This window comes from Culex quinquefasciatus, chromosome 3 (genome assembly GCF_015732765.1).
Source record: "Culex quinquefasciatus strain JHB chromosome 3, VPISU_Cqui_1.0_pri_paternal, whole genome shotgun sequence".
Lineage (NCBI taxonomy): Eukaryota > Metazoa > Arthropoda > Insecta > Diptera > Culicidae > Culex > Culex quinquefasciatus.
The window spans coordinates 64,551,933-64,571,648 of record NC_051863.1 but is presented as its reverse complement, the minus strand read 5'-3'; the positions used below and the strand labels follow the sequence as shown (position 1 = coordinate 64,571,648).

The following is a 19,716-nucleotide window of genomic DNA, read 5'->3' as shown; positions in this document are numbered from 1 at the left end:
CATCGCGTAAAAAGAAGTAGTCTTTGCAATGTTCAATACAGTGTAAAGACCTGTTATAGTTCTTCCTATCATAAATTTCGGCGACAACAATATGAAAAGACTCGTGACCAATATCAATATTTGATTGCTCAATTTTTACCGTTTTGTAGAATTATAAAATTACAAAACCTTTTTTTTTACACATTTAAACAATTTCAAGAATATTTGGACGTTATTGTTTTGTCTCGGCTTGAAAAATGTGTTGATTTTTTTTTTCTTTTTTAGCTTCTATCTTCGACCACGATTAGAATCAACATTTTGCAATTCCAAGGCAATTCCACACAGTAAAAAAATGTTTTATTTTTTTAGGTGTAATTTTGGAAGGTTGAATATTACCTCTGTAATTTTACCTCAATTTAGACTGAAAAAGTGACATAACACCAGAAGAGTGGTAAAGTTACACATTTTCGGAGGTAAAATTACACATTTTTTCTGAGCAAAATAGATCATGGTACGGTACATCTTTTATGACACAAAAAATGTGTAATTTTTCCTCTGAAAATGTGTAACTTTACTAGAGGTGGGCAAAACCGCTCTTTTTTAGGAGCCGCTCATTTTCGTTCGCTCTTTAAAAAGAGCTGCTCTTTTGAACGGCTCTTTCGCTCTTTTTTCAAAATTTGAATGAATAGGGGTTTTTTCAAGAATCGTGTGATTTTGTAAGTTATTTCACATTGGACTTTTATAAATTTGGCCATACCAAATATTTTTTGAAGTTTTTGTCGCTCAACTCTGGCCAAAGTCGCAAAAAAAATATAGCAAGACAATTATTGCAAGACATTTTTATGAAAAAAGAGTTTTGAAATGCATTTTACACATCCCCAGTTGTTTTGCAATCATTGCACAGTGGGCAAAAACGGGTGAAAAAACGGATCTTTTGATGCCGTCAGTTTCTGCCTGTCAAAAGTATCATTTTTAATGTAAAAAATTACGAGGAATCGATTGGTGGTACTCTCATTAGCGGCAAATGACGGGAAGTGGTCCATTTTACCCCATTTTGCCTTTTTTAGGGTGTTTTTCTCGAATATCTTCAACTGCCGTAGTTTGCCGCACTTCTAAAGTATCTTATTTTATGTAAAACATCACGAGAAATCGATTGGTGATACTCTCCATAGCGGAAAATGACGGCAAGGGTCCATTTTGCCCCATTTACCCCTTATTTATGTGTTTTTCATTAATACCTTGAATTACTGTAATTTCCTGTAGTTTTAAAGTATGTTATTTTATATAGAAAATCGCGAGGAATCGATTTGTTACATTTTTTTTGGTGGCAAATGTCAGCATGGGCCCATTTTGCCCCGGTTACCCCATTTTATGTGTTTTTCGCGAATATCTTTAATTGCCATTGTTTTTACATTTTGAAAGTATACTATTTTATGTAAAAAATCACAAGAAATCGATTGGTGACACTCCCATTGGTGGCAATTGTCAGCAAGGGTCCATTTCACCCCATTTAACCCCTTTCTAATGTGTTTTTCGAAAATACCTTGAAATTACATTATTTCTTACAGTTTCAACGTATATTATTTTATGTAGAAAATCACGAGAAATCGATTGGCGGCGTTCTCATAAGCGGCAAACGACGGCAATGGCTCGTTTTACCCCATTTACCCCATTTTATCTATTTTCTTTAATATCTTGAATTGCCGTGGTTTTCCAAACTTTAAATAAATGTTATTTTATGCAGAAAATCACGAGGAATCGATTTAGAACACTCTAAATTGCGGCAAATGGCGACAAGGGCCAATTTTACCCCATTTACTCCCTCTTGAGATGTTTTTCGTGAATATCTTGAACGTACTGTGCATACTACAGTAACATTCTTGTAAACTGTATTGGACATCACGACACGATTAATATATTGTCTAAAACACATGAAATGGGAAAAATAGGCCCTTGTCGCCATTTGCCGCTAATTAGAGTAATCTCAATCGATTCCTCGTGATTTTCTGCATAAAATAACATTTATTTAAAGTTTGGAAAACCACGGCAATTCAAGATATTAAAGAAAATACATAAAATGGAGTAAATGGGGCAAAACGAGCCTTTGCCGTCGTTTTTCGTTTATGAGAACACCACCAATCGATTCCTCGTGATTTTCTACATAAAATAATATACGTTGAAACTGTAAGAAATAATGTAATTTCAAGGTATTTTCGAAAAACACAAAGGGGTTAAATGGGGCGAAATGGGCCCTTGCTGACAATTGCCACCAATGGGAGTGTCACCAATCGATTTCTTGTGATTTTTTACATAAAATAGTATACTTTCAAAACGTAAAAACAATGGCAATTAAAGATAATCGCGAAAAACACATAAAATGGGGTAACCGGGGCAAAATGGGCCCATGCTGTCATTTGCCGCCAATGAAAATGTGACAAATCGATTTTTCGCGATTTTCTACATAAAATAACATGCTTTAAAACTACAGAAACTACAGTAATTCAAGATATTAATGAAAAACACATAAATAAGGTAAATGAAAAATGGGCCCCCGTCATTTGCCGCTATTGAGAGTGTCACCAATCAATTTCTCGTGATGTTTTACATAAAATAAGATACTTTAGAGGTGCGGCAAACTACGGCAGTTGAAGATATTCGAGAAACACCCTAAAAAAAGGGGTAAAATGGACCACTTTTCGTCATTTGCCGCTAATGGGAGTACCACCAATCGATTTCTCGTAATTTTTTACATTAAAAATGATACTTTTGACAGGCAGAAACTGACGGCATCAAAAGATTCGTTTTTTCACCCGTTTTTGCCCACTGTGCATTGGTTTTCAAAATATCGAAGTATCGATGAACTTTTTTTTTTAAACCGAAAAAAAAACTTTTGTATTAAGTACTGTACAACGGAATTTCACCAAAAATCAAAATATTTTTGATCGACCCCAAAATGCTTTTTGATTTGTTTTCAGTGGATAAGATTTCTATTTTTATTAAAATTTGAAAGTATTTTACTTTAAAGAACAATCAGTTGCACACTGAAAAGTTTATTTCATTTTGTTTAGAAAAACATTTACTTTTGGGAATCATTTTTATAAGCATTGAAATTTTTGAAATTGCATTTTCAATTCTCAAAAACAAATTGAATACTATTTTTTTTTGGAAATTCAATAAATTAGATTTATAACAAAAATCATGCCATATTGAAACGGTTCTTTCAAAAGACCGGAGTTTAAAAAAGAACCGTGGTTCTTTTTTTGTGAGCCACGGTTCGTTCGCTCTTTTCAGTGAACCGGCTCTTTGAGCGGTTCGCTCTTTTTTTGCCCACCTCTAAACTTTACCAATTTCTGTGATCCACGGTTCGTTCGCTCTTTTCAGTGAACCGGCTCTTTGAGCGGTTCGCTCTTTTTTTGCCCACCTCTAAACTTTACCAATTTCTGGTGTAATGTTACCAGAAAAATCACCAGTTCCTGATGTAATATTACACTTATTTGACACAAAATCTGTCTCATTCCCTGATGAAAATCACTATTTTTTTTGTGTACAACGTAGTTTTTGAAAATAAATTGATTTAAAAAAATAGTACCTTCGTCGAAAATTATATTTGATCTCATTTTTTGTTTCAAATTAAAATTTGCAATAAATAATATAAAGTAAACCGTTTTTAACTGCACAGAAAAAAATCATGGTAATATTACATCTGGGAAGGAGTATATTTTTTTCAGAAAAAATGTGTAATTTTACCTCTGAAAATTGGTAATTTTACCACTTTTCTGTTGTAATGTCACTTTTTCAGTCTAAATTGAGTTAAAATTACATCTTAAAAGAGGTAATATTCAACCTTCCAAATTTATACAATTTTTTGCTGTGTGCAGTAATTTTTTAGGTATGTTTTTTTTCTCAGAAAAATAGTCATTTTCTACTTTTTCATTATTCACAACCTTCCATTATTCTTGAACATATTTTGTGTGTGAAGATCAGGCAATGTCCTCCAAATTTGTTTCTAATACATTAACCCTCTACTGCCCATTTTTATCGAAAGTTTTTATTTTTCCCGTGTTGGGGAGGTCATTTCACGAGTTTTTTTTTAAAAAGGTCCAATAAACCAAATTTTCAATTTTTGCTTTTTGGTTGTTTTTCAATACCCCTGACTCAAGGCGGTTTCAAAAACACCCAAAAAGCTAAAACTGGAAATTTGATTTATTGGACATTTAAAAAAAAAACTCCATATTTTGAGCCACTTTCGCCTACGAAAAACTTTACTTCTCTTGTTTAATGTTTTTCTTGTCTAATTTTAAGTATTTTAATTTGCATTTATCTTGTTAACTTTATGTTTGTTTTTGATAGTATTTGGCCTATTCTACCACATCCAATTATTACATTTTGCCTTTCTATTTTTTCATGTTTCTTACAGTCCCTTTTTCAATTGTTTGCTTGTTTTTCTCATTTTATGCTCTAGAATGCCACTATTTAAATTAAAAAAAAATGCGTAGAGGCATAGTTTGGGACATTAAAAACATTACTGCATTCTTCTTTTTACTTAAAATATAGGAATGGTAATAAATAAACACAGCCATAGTTGAACAAGTTAAACTTGCTACCCTTAAATTTTCTAAAAATTTTAAGAGTTCTTCTTTCCAATGCTTTTAAAAGATCACAAATTGGTTGAAAAATAGATTTTTTTCGTTTTTTTTTCGATCGAGCCCGTCTAGAGACGGGGTTGGGTTGTAGAGGGTTAATAAGTTGACCAGTAATAATTTGGTAAGATAATACAGTAGGATGTAACAAAAATGACTTTTTGGCGGGCATTCAAGGGTTTGTTCCAGTGGGTATACTAAGCCCAAATCCAAAATATGAGCTTGATTGGACGTAACAGGAGCTGGCGCTTTGCATTTGAATTTAAAATGTGATTTAACCTGCAAAAAATGATTTTTTCAGAAATGTCACTTTTTGAGGTATTTTGGCCACTTAAGCGTTTATTTTCAACATCATTGGCGTATAGGCCAGATCCTTGCGCATCTTTTGGTATATATAACATTGAAATTTGGAGCACCCTGGAGCTCGGTAAGACCTTCAAAGTTTGGCATTTTTCGAAAAATCGGCCCCGGCAAAAAAGATATGCGTCTCGCCTCGCGACGCCCCAGACGCCATTTGATTTTGCTGGGGTCAATTTTTCGAAAAAATGCCAAGGTCAGTACCGAGCTCCAGGGTGTTCCAAATTTCAATTTTATATATACCAACAGATGCGCAAGGATCTGGTCTACACGCCAATGATGTTGAAAATAAACGCTTCAGTGGCCAAAATGCCTCAAAAAGTGACATTTTTGAAAACATCTTTTTTTACGGGTTAAATCCCATTAAAAATTTAGGGGGAGCGCCAGCTCCTGTTACGTCCAATCAAGCTCATATTTTGGATTTGAGCTTAGTATGCCCAACAGAACAAACCCTTGAATGCCCGCCAAAAAGTCATTTTTGTTACACTCTAATAATACAGCCTCTGAAAGAAAAGTTAGTTTTTCTGGATGTAACCCAAATAAAGTCAAATATTCAAATACCGGTATATCAGCTTATTAAGCTTATTTTCGATGTTGAAAAACAGAACAAACTGCAGGATTTTTTTTTTTCAACCTAAATTTAGCTTCAGAAAAAAAAAACAAAAATAGACACTATTTTTGGAAATTTTCAAATTTCTTAGATTTTCGATGGCATAGCCCAATAACGTTACCAAATTGTAAATACTAAATCGTGCGGACAGCAAAATTCCGCCCCACGTGCTTCCTCCCCTCAAAGTTTTCCCTCCGCTTGTCTGTGCCAGCAGGCGTGATTACAGGTTCAGCCGGCTCGCCACCAAATGGTTATTAGCGCTCTAAATTATCCTCGCGACTTTCGGCTGGCGGCGCGTGCACGCGACAGCCCCGAAGTGCTTTGGCTGCTCTCCAAGAAGAGTTTTGCTGCTTTTTTTTGGGTGCTGCCGCCGAGGACCCAGTTGAACGGTTCACTTGGTAGAGGTTGGTTCTTCGCGGTCGTAGGTCCCCGTGGCGATTCCGTGGCACATTTAGGCTGCTTCCTGGACCGCCCACGCGCGGAATGTGTTTTCTCCCAATCAAATCGGCCATCAAGAGGAAGAAAAGTACGAAGAAGGTGCTAATGATTTGAGTTTTGATTTCTTCAAGTGCAGCTGAAGCAAGGTAGCAGCACCAGCAACTCAGTTCAGGAGGAAAAGTGTGTGTGTTCAAACGAAGATGACCGACTTACCCGAGGTGGTAATGCCTTGAGCCAAAGTCCGAAGAGAAGTGCAGCCGAAGACGAAGAAGACGGTGAAGAAGTGTTGTGTGCGATGATACATCTGTGATAACCTGGAAAAGGTGAAGCAATGAGCTAAGATTTCAACGCGGTACCTCTGCCCGAAAAAAAAATAAACGGAAAAAGTGTGTTTCGATTGTGTTCAGAGCAGTGTTCCCAACAGCAGTGTGCGCGGCAGAAGAGGAGCTAAAACGTTGGCTCTACCTCCTCGTCCGCAGCAGCCCCCGGCAACTCCTCCCTGTAGAGCTATGATATCAGTGAAACGTTGCGCAGCTACCAATCTCAGTGCAACTCCTCACCATCATCATCATCAGCAGCAGCACCACCACCACAACGGTCACCACGTGCCGGTCCAAGTACGCAGCCTCAGTGCAGGTCGCACCGCCGGAAAGTCCAACGGAACCACCGTCTCCGGCAGTACCGGCAGCAACAACAACAACCGGCTGATCCGCAGCCGGAACAGTCCGTACCTCGGCGGGGGGTACTCTTCCGGTGGGAGCCCCGGAGGAGGACCGGCCATCATCGCGAACGGTGGCAGTTTGTACTACAGCAACAGCAGCGTGCTCGGGCCGACCAAGAGTCGCAGTGGGCTGTCCGAAGCGGGTAGTGACATTTACGACGAGCTGGACAGTTTGTTTCTGGTGCCGAAATGTGCGCTCACCTACGATAAGGCGATGAGCCTGCGGAAGGACCTGGCCGCGTACGACTTCAACATCCGCATCCTGGAGGATACCCCGCGGGGGAACGTGTGGATATGTAAGTGCTTGGGGCAAAGGGGGATTATAATCTATTTTGTAGCTTCATTTTAGTAACGGTGACTCAGAGTTCTTCTTCTTGCTATGAAATCAAATGCAACTTTTTTTCAGGCAGTTAAAAAAACCTACACGTCAATTCGATATGCAATTCATTTTTCCAAATATAACTGATGTAAATCGTTCAGAACCTGAATGCTTGGTTGGTTTGGCTATTATTTTCACATTTGTACTACCCATGTTCGCATAAATGTCCCATATGCAAAAACATCAAGCTGAGAAAAACTCAAGGCAATTTCTTCCCACACGTAAGGCTACGTGTCAGGTTTGTGCGAAAAAATGGGATTTCCTACAGATTTCTAGAACAAAGTACTTCAGCAAACGATTTTAAACCAAACTGCAACAAGAACCTGGTCAAATTTGGGCTGTTGATACTATCAAAACATGCAAAGATCCCAAATTTCATCCGAATCGGAGCACCCCCTCCATTTTTGTACCTCCCTAAAGAATCGACTTTTTTGACTCATTTTGAAATTGGACATAGAACCCAATTCCTTTTTCACGACGTTTAAAAATAAGGGTTTTCTCAAAAATCGCGCAAAAGTCTACTAAAATTGAGGGGACAGTCCGATTTGGATGAAATTTGGGATCTTTGCATGTTTTGATAGTATCAACAGCTCTGACAAATTTGAGCAGGATCGGAGATGGTAATTTTATAATTTACACTGTTCCTTGCACACTTCACATGGAATGACCATTATTTGATATAAAATTTAAAAATAAACGTTTACAGTGTTTTCCAATATTTTTAGAATTGTTCTACCAGATTGAACATTTTGAGACATTTAAAAAAAATATTATGCACTAAATAGGAAAAAGAGGTATACAGTATTCAAAAAAATGATTTACACCCCTTGGGCACTGTGTACAATTTAATGTTTGGCAGAAACCTAGTACTACGTTTTGTTCAGAAACTCATGCCGAACATTTTGCTACAAAAAACTCATGAAAAGATGATTTCTTTAAAAAGTTATATAACAAATACTATTACAGAAAAAAAACGTGCAAAAAAAGTGTGTACACCTTTCGAAAAATTAACATAAATAATGTTATTTGTTGACAAATCACCATGAATCCAGTCCCCCAACTCAAAAAAAATAATAATAATTTGGATTGAATATAAAGTTGTCTAAATACTTAGTATAAAAGTTTATATAACTCTGGAAACTCTATATAAAAATTATTTAAACTTGTTGGCCAAATTTTCCCTAGTTTTTTTTAATTGCATTAAAAGAATCTTCTTATACTAAGCGGTAAATGAAAAAGAAATAGTTGCAAGTAACACCAAATCCCTATGAACCAGCCAATCCACAAGATGTAAAATGGTTATTTCGGCAAATAAAATGAATTGAAGGATTGAAAATACCGTAAACCGCGGTGACTTTGATAGCATTTCAATTTGTTTTTGGAATATTTTCCAATAGGTAAGAGCTTTCTCAAGATTACTAGTTTAAAACATGTACTGGGGTAGGCCACACAAAGTCCGTGCACTATTTTGGAAAACAAAATGTTTTTTTTTTAATAGTGTTTAGAATAATAGTTACGTTATAGAGCAATTCCTGCTCAAATGAGGATTTTTTTCTGGTACTTTTGTACCCGACCCTCTCCGATTTCAATGAAACTTTGTAGAGATGTTATCCTAAGCCTATATAAGCCATTTTTGTGTATATGGAGCCAATTGTACTCGAAAATAACATTAGAGAAGGGCGTAAGATATTTAAATATTTTTGTATTTTGTAATTTAAAAATTACTTCGAAGCCGTTGCGTCGTATCAAAAAGTGATCAAAGACAAACTTGTAAGAAATTGGACGGGCTTTCTGAAAAAAATACAGTGAAACAAAAATAAACGCCACATCTATGAGATTTTTTGATTTTTAAGTCTAAAACTTAAATTTAAATGTGATGTCACGATTTTTTTCCTTAAATTTTTTTGAGAAAACAGTCTAAAACATCGTAATCCAAAGGTCGTCAGTTCAAACACTGGGGTGGAAGGTTCCTTGGAGTAAAAAGAGGTTTGAGTGCTCTCCCCATTTAAAGCCTTCGGACTCCTAGGTTCGAGCAGAAACTTGCAATAGAAACCACAAAAGACCCGGGGACGTGGTTTGATTTTTTTTTGTCATGATTTTTTTCCTTTAAAATTTTTGAGGAAATAGCCTAAAACATAAACAAAAGACTGACGAAAAATGCAGAATGATATGTCTCTCCTAAAAAAAATACAAAAATCATTTACTAAAACTGTTTTTTTGAAAAGTGGTCTAAACGTCAAAATTTTTGAAAACCGGTAGTGGAAATCGATTTCCCAGACAATTTTACATAAAAGTCTCCATATTGACCATTGTCCTATGTCCAATCCTTGAGAAGATACAGCGGTTTTAAAAATGAAAATGTTGAAAAAAACGGGTTTTTTTGTGGTTTTTGGCAATTTCTGTAGGACAGACTTGGTTTTTCAGTCTCGTAAATATTTTTACCGGAAAGCTCGTCCAATTTTCCATAAGTTTTGCCTTTGACAGCTTTTTGATTTATATCGTTTTTATATTTACGTAATCAAATTTACAAAATTATGGGAAATTTGACGAGCTTTCCGGTAAAAATATTTACGAGACTGAAAAACCAAGTCTGTCATATAGAAATTGCCAAAAACCACCAAAAACCCCGTTTTTTCAACATTTTCATTTTTAAAACCGCTGTATCTTTCCAAGGATTGGACATAGGACAATGGTCAATATGTAAAATTGTCTGGAGAATTGATTCCCACTACCGGTTTTCAAAAATTTTGATGTTTAGACCACTTTTCAAAAAAACAGTTTCAGTAAATGATTTTTGTATTTTTTTAGGAGAGACATACCATCCTGAATTTTTCGTCAGTCTTTTGTTTATGTTTTAGGCTATTTCGTCAAAAATTTTAAAGGAAAAAAATCGTGACATCACCTTTAAATTTAAGTTTCAGACTTATAAATCAAAAAATCTCATAGATACACGCCACTATTTTTGTTTCAGTGTATTTTTTTTTTTTTTTCAAAATGCCCGTCCAATTTCCTACAAGTTTGTCTTTGCCCACTTTTTGATACGACGCAACGGCTTCGAGATACAGTAATTTTTAAATTACAAAATACAAAAATATTTAAATATTTTACGCCCTTCTCAAATGTTATTTTCGAGTACTATTGGCTCCATATACACAAAAATGGCTTAAATAGGCCTAGGATAACATGTCTACAAAGTTTCATTGAAATCGGAGAGTGTCGGGTACAAAAGTACCTGAAAAAATCTTGATTTGAGCTGGAATTGTTCTATAAATTATTAGTTTAAATTCCGGGGTGACTTTGATAGTCAAAGTTTTTCTTGTTAAAATCATATTTAAGATGTTCAAACTTTATTTGTTCGTTAAATGTACCTGAAAATGCATTCCGTTTTCCGTTTCAAAATCATGTTCCTTGAAAAAAACATTACACTTTGAGAAGTTTAAAATAATGACTTTCATCAAAATTTTCTTAACTATAGTTAACACTTGTAGCACCAACGGGGTCAAACAAGTTGGAAATGCAACTTCATACGGCTGTATCTCGGCGAAAACTCAACCGATTTGGATTATTCTTGTTGCATTTGATTCGGAAGGATGTCAAGAATCAGCTACAACAAGACCCAACACAGATGCGTCTACCCTAAGTTACAATGAAAAAGGCATTTCCAACTTTTTTTACCAGTGTTCAAAGCAAATGAAAAATTCTTGAACAGAATAGTTTTATGGTGTAACTAAGTCTTGCATCGTATAAAAAATACTGCTAAATGTGGAATAGGAATTAAATATTAATTGTATGGCGATGTGTGTAGCATGAAAATATTAAAATTATGTACTAGGATGTTAAAAAATGCAGTTTTTTTCATTTTCTTGAGTATTCATTAGACATTTTGGCTGTCACTTTAGAATTTTTACTAAAAACCGATTGGTCTAAGCATCCTTTTAGGGCCCAAAAAGTAATAAGAGAAACTTGAAGCATTTCTTAAAGTGAGCCCAAGAAAATTAATTCCATTTCAATGTTAGAGATTTCAACTTCAAATTTCTCTCTCCAACCACCTCTATAAAAAGCGATCTCTCCATACACTGCGCGCACACAGTTCCATGTATCGTAAAAGCCTAATTGGAGTAGTGCTCTCATTTGGAACCCTATTTTCAACTCTTACTCCAAATCGGTCGATTAATGGAAGATTAGCCGAGGCTCTTCTGAACCTGATTCGACGTGCTCGGCTTCCGACTGCGAACACAGAAAACTTACGAAGAGTGGCCACGTTTACCACATTGACGTTTTGGGTGGCACAACGGCAAGCACCTGTGTGGGTGGGTGTTTGAAGATGAGAATCTTACACTCAAAGTTTGATATTTTTTAAATTAGTTAATTTGAACAAAAATAAAATAATGCGATTTAAATACACTTAGCAGTAAAAAAGATCATGGCTATATTACATCTGGGAAAGAGTACATCTTTTATTTGTGAAAAAATGTGTAATTTTTAATCTAAAAATTTGTTAATTTACCACTTTTTCGAGGTAATGTCACTTATTGAGTTCAAATTGAGGTAATTTTATTATAAACCTTCAAATTTCAGGATAACGTAATTCGAGTCTTACAAAATCGAAAAAAATACCTTGATCTTCGCAGTGCGACCTGTGCTTCTAGCCACCCACGCACACGAAAAACTCACAGACACACACACTCACATTTACAGTCGGCACAGTGTGCCATTTGTGCCGCGGAGAGAAAAGAGCAAATATAATTTTCTTGGAATTCAATTAAAGTACCGTGCAATGCGCTTCCTTTTGCGCGAGAGAAAGAGCGCTTCCTGTATTATTTACTGCTATAATACACACCAACAATCAGAAAAAAATTGCACACCAACAGACAAAACTTCAGCTCAACGCAATCATTTAGCCAGGTCTTGGTGGTGGCGGCGGCGCGGGCGCGATATTCACAATTACAAAGGCGGCAAAAGTTAATTAGCTACTGGTGCTCTGAGCGCATTTGTGTAATGGAGAGCAGTTAGGTTATTGGTGCTTACTGAAATTTTGGTGCTGTTTTTTCCTTGGGTAACCATTGATAACATGAGTGGAATTACTCGTTGCCAGTTACCAGCCTACAGAAAAATATTTCCTATATCACAGATCCTCCATATGGGCCGCCATCTTGGATTGCGCATTCGCAGTTCTTTGGCTGTTCTAAGAGTCAAATTCGAGTTCAGCAACCTCAAATTAGTTTAAATTGAGTAGTCGGTTACATAGATAAGTTTTTTTTTGTTGATTTACGTACCCGACCGCCATATTGGAAGCCATCTTAAATATCTCGTCTCCCTATAAGAATCGGTGAAAATAATAGATAGATCGAATTCAGGATGGTAGATTTAGCCACACAATATTTTCTGGAAGCCTAACAGAAGGTAACGGACTTGTATGAGATTTTTTTCGATTGCGGCTTTTGTGAATGACCCTCGGACAAATCTAGAACAAAGTTTTCAAACATTTTTGAAAAAAACACCATGTCATCTGAACACTTTGTTCGTGGTTCCCAACCTCATGAACACTTGTTCAAGATTTTGGAAAGTCTTTATTCCCGAGCAGACGGAAATAACTTGGGAATATTTTTTTTTGATATTTGAAAATACTAGGCAAATGACATTTTATGTTATTTATAACAAGATTTGTTATTCGTCGTTATGATTTTTTTGTTATTGGATTGTTATTGTAATAACAGACTAATAACATTTTTAATGATTCTACGAACAAATCTTTGTTATTATTTTTTGTTATTTTAACAACTAATCCGATCATCCCAATAACAGTTGGAGTTATGCTTCCCTAACAAAAAATGTTATTCCAAAGTTGTTTTGGCTTTCAACCAATATCAGACCAATAACAAATTTTGTTATGATAACATAAACTTTTATTAAATCCTTATGCAAAAATGGATTTTTCAAGACGATTCCATAACACTTTCTGTTATTTTAACAGTATTTATTATTGAAATGGCATGAATTTTGTTATTACCGTCTGCCCGGGTTCTTCGTGTACTGGTAACAAATTCTTTGTGTAGTTTACTAAAAGTTACTTCGCTTATATATCCGGATCACCATTAAAAACAAATTGCTTGTTTTTGATTAATTCATCTCTCCATAACACTCACAAACGCTGAATGTCCTCCGGTCATTCAGCGTAATACTTTAAGAGTACGTTCCCGCAGCACGCCTCCCTTACGGGTTGCCCCCTCCACCGGATACGTACCACAGGGTGCAATGATACCACGCGCGATGGCCCCGTCAATCCAACCAGGGGTAAAATGCCCATATGTCCAGCGAGAAATTTCGCTTTCTTTCGAGGGAAGGCCCTCGACGACCTCCTCAACCATCCCAGTTGATGGACGGCGGACACCGCCCAACCGTTCCGTGGCCGGACGGTTCAAGTAAACACCCCGAAGGCCATTGTCGCTTCCCCACACATAAATTTGGACATTTTATACGAGGAGGTACTCGTCCGAGAGAGTCCGTTTAATTGCCATTTACGCGTACGTACCTACGTGTGGCGTACCCGGCGTCGTCGTCATTTAAATGTCAAAACCGCGCAGGTCAGCTGGAAAGTTACTAATTGTAGCTGTTTTTTCTCTCTTTCTTTTCTTTTTTTAGGTAAGTGACGGATTCTTCTGGGTTGAGGTCATCGCGAAGCGAGTTTTGCTGGACGAAAACATACGACGTTTGTGAGTCAGTTAATCGTTGATCTGGATGTTTTTTTAAAGATGATTCACTGGGATGCGCAACAGATAATGCAAATAATATGACTTTTGGTGTTCAATTTAATCAAAAGACTTCAGTTTTCTTTGACTTGAAGTTTAGAGAATTTACGTAACGTAATTTCTGAATGAACCCTAAGAAAAAAAAACCTCGGTTGATTATAAAGTTAAGTTATTTGTGATGTAGGTAATAATAGGCTTCACATGATGTTCAGCATCTTAAATATAAATTTGACCAATTTACGTAAACAGGAATGATTTTCATGAAAAATTACACACATTATTTAAAATTTACACAGAAAAAAATATTCCTGTAAATTTACATTATTTATCATGTACCAAGAGGTATCATGATAAATGATGTATATTTACATTAGGTTCATCGAAAATTTATATTAGATTCATTGGAAATTTACATTAGTTTTGAAAATTTACATTACTTTTGGAATTTACATTAGTTCAAATCAACTAATTCTAATTAGCCAAAGGGAATGAGAAGCTCGACTTGGATTGCAGTAGGAAAAGGGTGTGGCCTATGTTCTATTTTAAAATGATTGAAACGGGCAGCAAAAGGAAATTCTGATTTTAAAAAGTTGTTTCGCAGGTAGGGGACGCTTTCTCGTCGACGGCTACGCTGGACTGGAATCGAACGACGGGTAGGATGTTCGGTGTTACTGCTGCTACCCGCTGCCGACTGAGCCATCTTCGCATTTTATAAACGAGCGGCAAAAGCATCAACTTGTTCAGGTCGAGGCTCAGGCAGTGGGCCGGCGAAGTATGAGAGCGATAGAAAGAGAACCAGATATAACTATTTTTAGTTCGGGTAGTTTTGAAGTCAACGTTTGGCGGAAATACATTGGATATATGATTTACATTAAATAGGAATTTACAGGAAACCGAACACGGGTAGAAATTCATCAGGTTTGAGTTTCCATGCTCAACGTTTCCATTATATTCATGATTTACATTAGATTTAGATTTACATTGGAGCAATTTCCATGACTTTTTACTCTTTACATTATATTTCAACATTACATTGAGTGAGTTTACATAAGAAACAGTAATTACGTGCTGTGTAAATTTACATATTTTTTTCTGTGTAAGTTTAAAAAAAAAAAATCTGTCAAATGTATAATTAATATTTTGATGGTCATTTGCAAATCCGGTGCCGATTCCAAATGTATGTCGGGGAACCGTGTCTAAAGTCAGATCATAATGAAAAAAAACGTTACTTAATCCACCCTAAGGTAGTTAGTTGAAGCCTTCCTCGCAATGATATAGTTATATTTTTCATTTAATAGGGTTGTTAGATCTTCAATCATTTGGGGTGTTGGAAAGGTCTTCCGATTTCCCACCAACGATGGGCCGGACAATAGATCCGGACAAAGTTTTCATCGTAATAGCTAAGATCTACACAGAAAAAAATATTTCTGTAAATTTACATTATTTATCATGTACCAAAAGGTATCATGATAAATGATGTATATTTACATTAGGTTCATTGGAAATTTACATTATATTCATTGGAAATTTACATTAGTTTTGAAAATTTACATTAGTTTTGGAATTTACATTAGTTTTGAAATTTACATTAGTTCAAATCAACTAATTCTGATTGGCCAAAGGGAATGAGAAGCTCGACTTGGATTGCAGTAGGAAAAGGGTGTGGCCTATGTTCTATTTTAAAATGAATGAAGCGGGCAGCAAAAGGAAATTATGATTTTAAAAAGTTGTTTCACAGGTAGGGGACGCTTTCTAGTCGACGGCCACGTGGAATAACGCTGGACTGGAATCGAACGGACGACGGGTAGAATGTTCGGTGTTACTGCTGCTACCCGCTACCGACTGAGCCATCTTCGCATTTTATAAACGAGCGGCTAAAGCATCAACCTGTTCAGGGCGAGGCTCAGGCAGTGGACCTGCGAAGTATGAGAGCGATAGAAAGAGAACCAAACATAACTATTTTTAGTTCGGGTAGTTTTGAAGTCAACGTTTGGCAGAAATACATTGGATATATGATTTCCATTAAATAGGAATTTACAGGAAGCCGAACACGGGTAGAAATTCATCAGATTTGAGTTTCCATGCTCAACGTTTCCATTAGATTCATGATTTACATCAGATTTAGATTTACATTGGAGTAATTTCCATGACTTTTTACTCTTTACACCATATTTCAACATTACATTGAGTCAGTTTACATAAGAAACAGTAATTACGTGCTGTGTAAATTTACATATTTTTTTCTGTGTAGCTCTGATAATTATTAAAATAATACTTAAGATCTCGTAACTGTTGATAGGGTTTTCCGATCTTCAATCTTTTAGCACGTTGAAAAGGTCTCTTGATTACCTATCTAACGATGGATTGCACGATACACAGCAAAAAAAAACCGATTAAATCCCACCAGGGGTGAGATAGAGCCTTTCTTACTAAAGAATTTAACTTCTTTCAATTCATAACATCGACTTGATACAAAAAATCTTATGATGAAAGCAAGGTATTATTAATGATGTGTTTTCCAAAAGAAATTGAAAACGTAATTTTCATCAATAGAATATTTTTAATCGTACAAATTCTTAATCAAACAAGCGTTTATGACAAACGCAAGCATGGCAAGCTCCCCATGCGTCAGTGACGACGCACACCGCGGTTTTGGTTTTCTAGTTTTGGTACGAGCCCAAAAACCGAACAAAGCAAGCGCAAAGCAAAACCGAGTTAACCGCACAGTGGGAAGCTTGCCATTCAGCATCTACGAAAGTGAGAGAGTCAGAGATAGCCATTTTTACAACCGCACCACTACACACTCAACCGCGAGAACCTTAGGTGGATAGCCATTGGCGTTGCGAACATTGAAAACTTTGAAAACGATATAAAGCTTAGAAGCTTAGAAAGCTCCTATCGGAATCCAATGAACTCTGTTAAATAAACTTACGAAATCACGACAAAATTAAGCCTACTTAAAGGCGATTTTAGGAGCACACGGGAAACAAATTGTTTGTACCCAGATGAATGTCCTATGTCACAAAAGTTTTTGCATAAACATTGGACAGTTACGCAAAAAGACAGAGCAAAAGAAACCGAAAAGCTACGATATCGTACATGTTGAAGGAAACATCGGTAGATAAGCTACTACAAACGAGTATAAGTCGAGCCAAAACATATATGCGCCAGCATTCTCGCGCCAGTATTCGAAGCTCAACTTGACAACTTGTCGACTTGGCGACGATGCGTCGAAAATCAATGCAGTGTGATTTTTTGGCGATTTTTCCGATTAATATTCATGCTGATGATAATGATAATCTAGTGCATCGTCTTATTTACGAAGATGAAAATGACGTCCAACCATAAAGTTAAACCTATACCTTTCTTTAGTAAGAAAGGCAAAAACATGGTATAATTGCATCTAAAAAGGGAAACATCTTTTATGTCAGAAAATAGGTTTAATTTTACCTCTAATAATGTGTAGATTTACATCTGGCAGACGCTAGGTAAAAATATTTGTAATACTCAATAATTATCAAACCGGTGATAGTTACATCTAGCTTACTAAGTCCGCGCCCTAACCAGCACGGCCAACTAGCCAATGTAAAAACTGAACGATCAAAGCCGATGTAGCTCTACGTATCTCATACATCGTATACATACCGTATATGCAGTAAATACAGTATACAATGTACGGAACACATAGAGCTACATATTGGCTTTGATCAGTCAGTTTTCACAACGATGAGCTGGCCGTGCGGGTTGGCTGCCAGATGTAAATTAACACATTATTAGAGGTCAAATTTAATCTTTTTTTTCTGACATAAAAGATGTACCCCTTTTCAGATGTAATTTTACCATGATTTTTTTTACTGTGTAGATTCGGACAACGCTATCATCAAAATATCTGAGATTCGGCCTCAAAAAAGTGTATAAATAACACTTCAGTGCTTATTGCTTTTGATAGGGATGTCAGATCTTCAATTTTTTGAACTCATTAGAAAGGTTATACAAACCTTTCTAAAAATGTATTACATGACGGATTTCTTACAAAAACCACTCTTTTTAACAATCTTCCGGACTTTAGTTTAATTCTTTTTTTAGCATAACTTTTTAAGTACTTTAAAAAACTTCATAATATCAACTAGGGTCTTGTGGAACCTCAATACGGATCGAATAAGACCAGGACGGTCCAAATCGTTTCAGCCAGTTCGGAGATAATCTAGTGCATTTTTATCGGTGCACGATCAGACACGCACAGACATTTGCTCAGAATTTGATTCTGAGTCAATCTGTATACGTAAAGGTGGGTCTAGGAGGTTTAATTAAAAAGTTCATTTATCGAATGATTTTATAGCCTTTCCTCAGTCGAGGTGAGGAAGGCAAAAATACCAATTCTCGTAATCGTGAATTGTAGTTTGTGAATGTGAGAACCACAAAGGAACATATTCGCATAAATATCCAATATGCAAAAACAGCAAGCTGAGAAAAACGCATTTGAAGTTTGTCCCATACGTAAGGCTACGTGTTAAGTTTTCGCGAAAAAACTACTGGAACTACTGGATGTTATAGGCTCTTTTGAAAGAGCACACGATTTAGAACCAAACTGCATCAAAAACTCGAAATCGATGAAAATGCATATGGGACATTTATGCGATCAGGGGCAGTTCATGGGTATGATGAATTTGCACTATACATGTGAATATATTCCTTCGTGTTTTCCACATTCATGAACACAATTCACGATTCCGGGTAATGTTTTTTTTTAGTGCAGAACAAACCCCGTGAATATTTATATCAAAAATCCTCATTTTGCATGAGAATCCACTATATGATTAGTGACTATTGGTCACTTGTTATGATACTTTGACACTTAGAATATTAGGGCGCCCACCGCAGTATTCGAGCCGGCGACCTTTGGATTGTCAGACCAGATCACCCGGTCTGATTGATTCACATGGGCTGGACTGCTTTGAGTGTAAAATAAATATTTTTTTTAAAGGTGAAACAGTTTTGTTCTGAAAAGCCCTTATCAATACCTAAAACTTAGCCAAAAACATTTAACCAATCGGAAAGTCTTAAGCATGAGCATGAGCATGAGAGACCACCCATGGTTGCCCCTCCGTTGCTGAACAGAACCGTAATATCCTTTCAGCACTACTGATCATAGGCTTCGACGATCTAGTGGTGTTTCCCTTATCAACAGCATGTATGAATGCGCTGAACAGATAAAAAAACCATGATTGCTAAAACTAGATCAGTTGCGAATAGGTAACAGTCATTGGCCACCAACGGCGCCCGCCATGTCAGTTTGTAGATCTCGATTTTAAGAGACGGGAATGTTAGTTAACGCAGGTTGCTACTAGGGCAGCTTGTTTACTCTGTGCTTACACCCCACAAGCGCCAGGAACCTGAAAATTTGTTAGTAGGATAGGGTGCTTGGTCAGAATTCATCATAGAAGATGATGATGTGACCCAAAATCATAGTGTTTGTTGAAAGGTATTATATATTATTCTCAAGGCAAGCAATCGTATGCTGCGGATGAGACATTTCCCGTCTATCGGTTGTTAAATTTTAAATGAAATGGTTTAATCTTAGACAGCCGGCTGTGGAAAGATAGAACCAAAATCATTTGTTATTAAAGAATGAAGGATTAAACAATGTATCTTGTAATTTGAGATGATTTCTGGAGTTTTAAATGATTGTTTTTAGTGGGGTATTGATTAACGAAGCGAACGACGAGTTACCATGTTTATCGATCTAACCAATCGGAAAGTCTAAAGACTGTAAAATGTTACTTGTGCAGACCTACCAAGTAGAAGTTCGACCAATTTTCAAATTTATCCTATTAGAAAACAAT

At 36.3% G+C, this 19,716-nt stretch overlaps 1 protein-coding gene across 13 annotated transcripts in view; it reads left to right on the top strand.

Moving 5' to 3' along the window:
• Positions 1 to 19,716, top strand: part of LOC6054024 (ensconsin) — a 160,453-nt gene that overhangs the window by 52,597 nt on the left and 88,140 nt on the right. For 12 of the 13 annotated variants that reach the window (XR_005278198.1, XR_005278197.1, XM_038259644.1 and 9 more), the window contains exon 2: positions 6,156 to 7,041. Coding sequence is in view for 11 of the 13 variants with exons in the window: in XM_038259644.1 (XP_038115572.1) it covers positions 6,534 to 7,041 (508 nt within the window). In the remaining 2 variants the exon portion in view is untranslated. The remainder of the gene's footprint in view (positions 1 to 6,155; positions 7,042 to 19,716) is intronic. The other variant, XM_038259645.1, reaches the window with a different exon arrangement.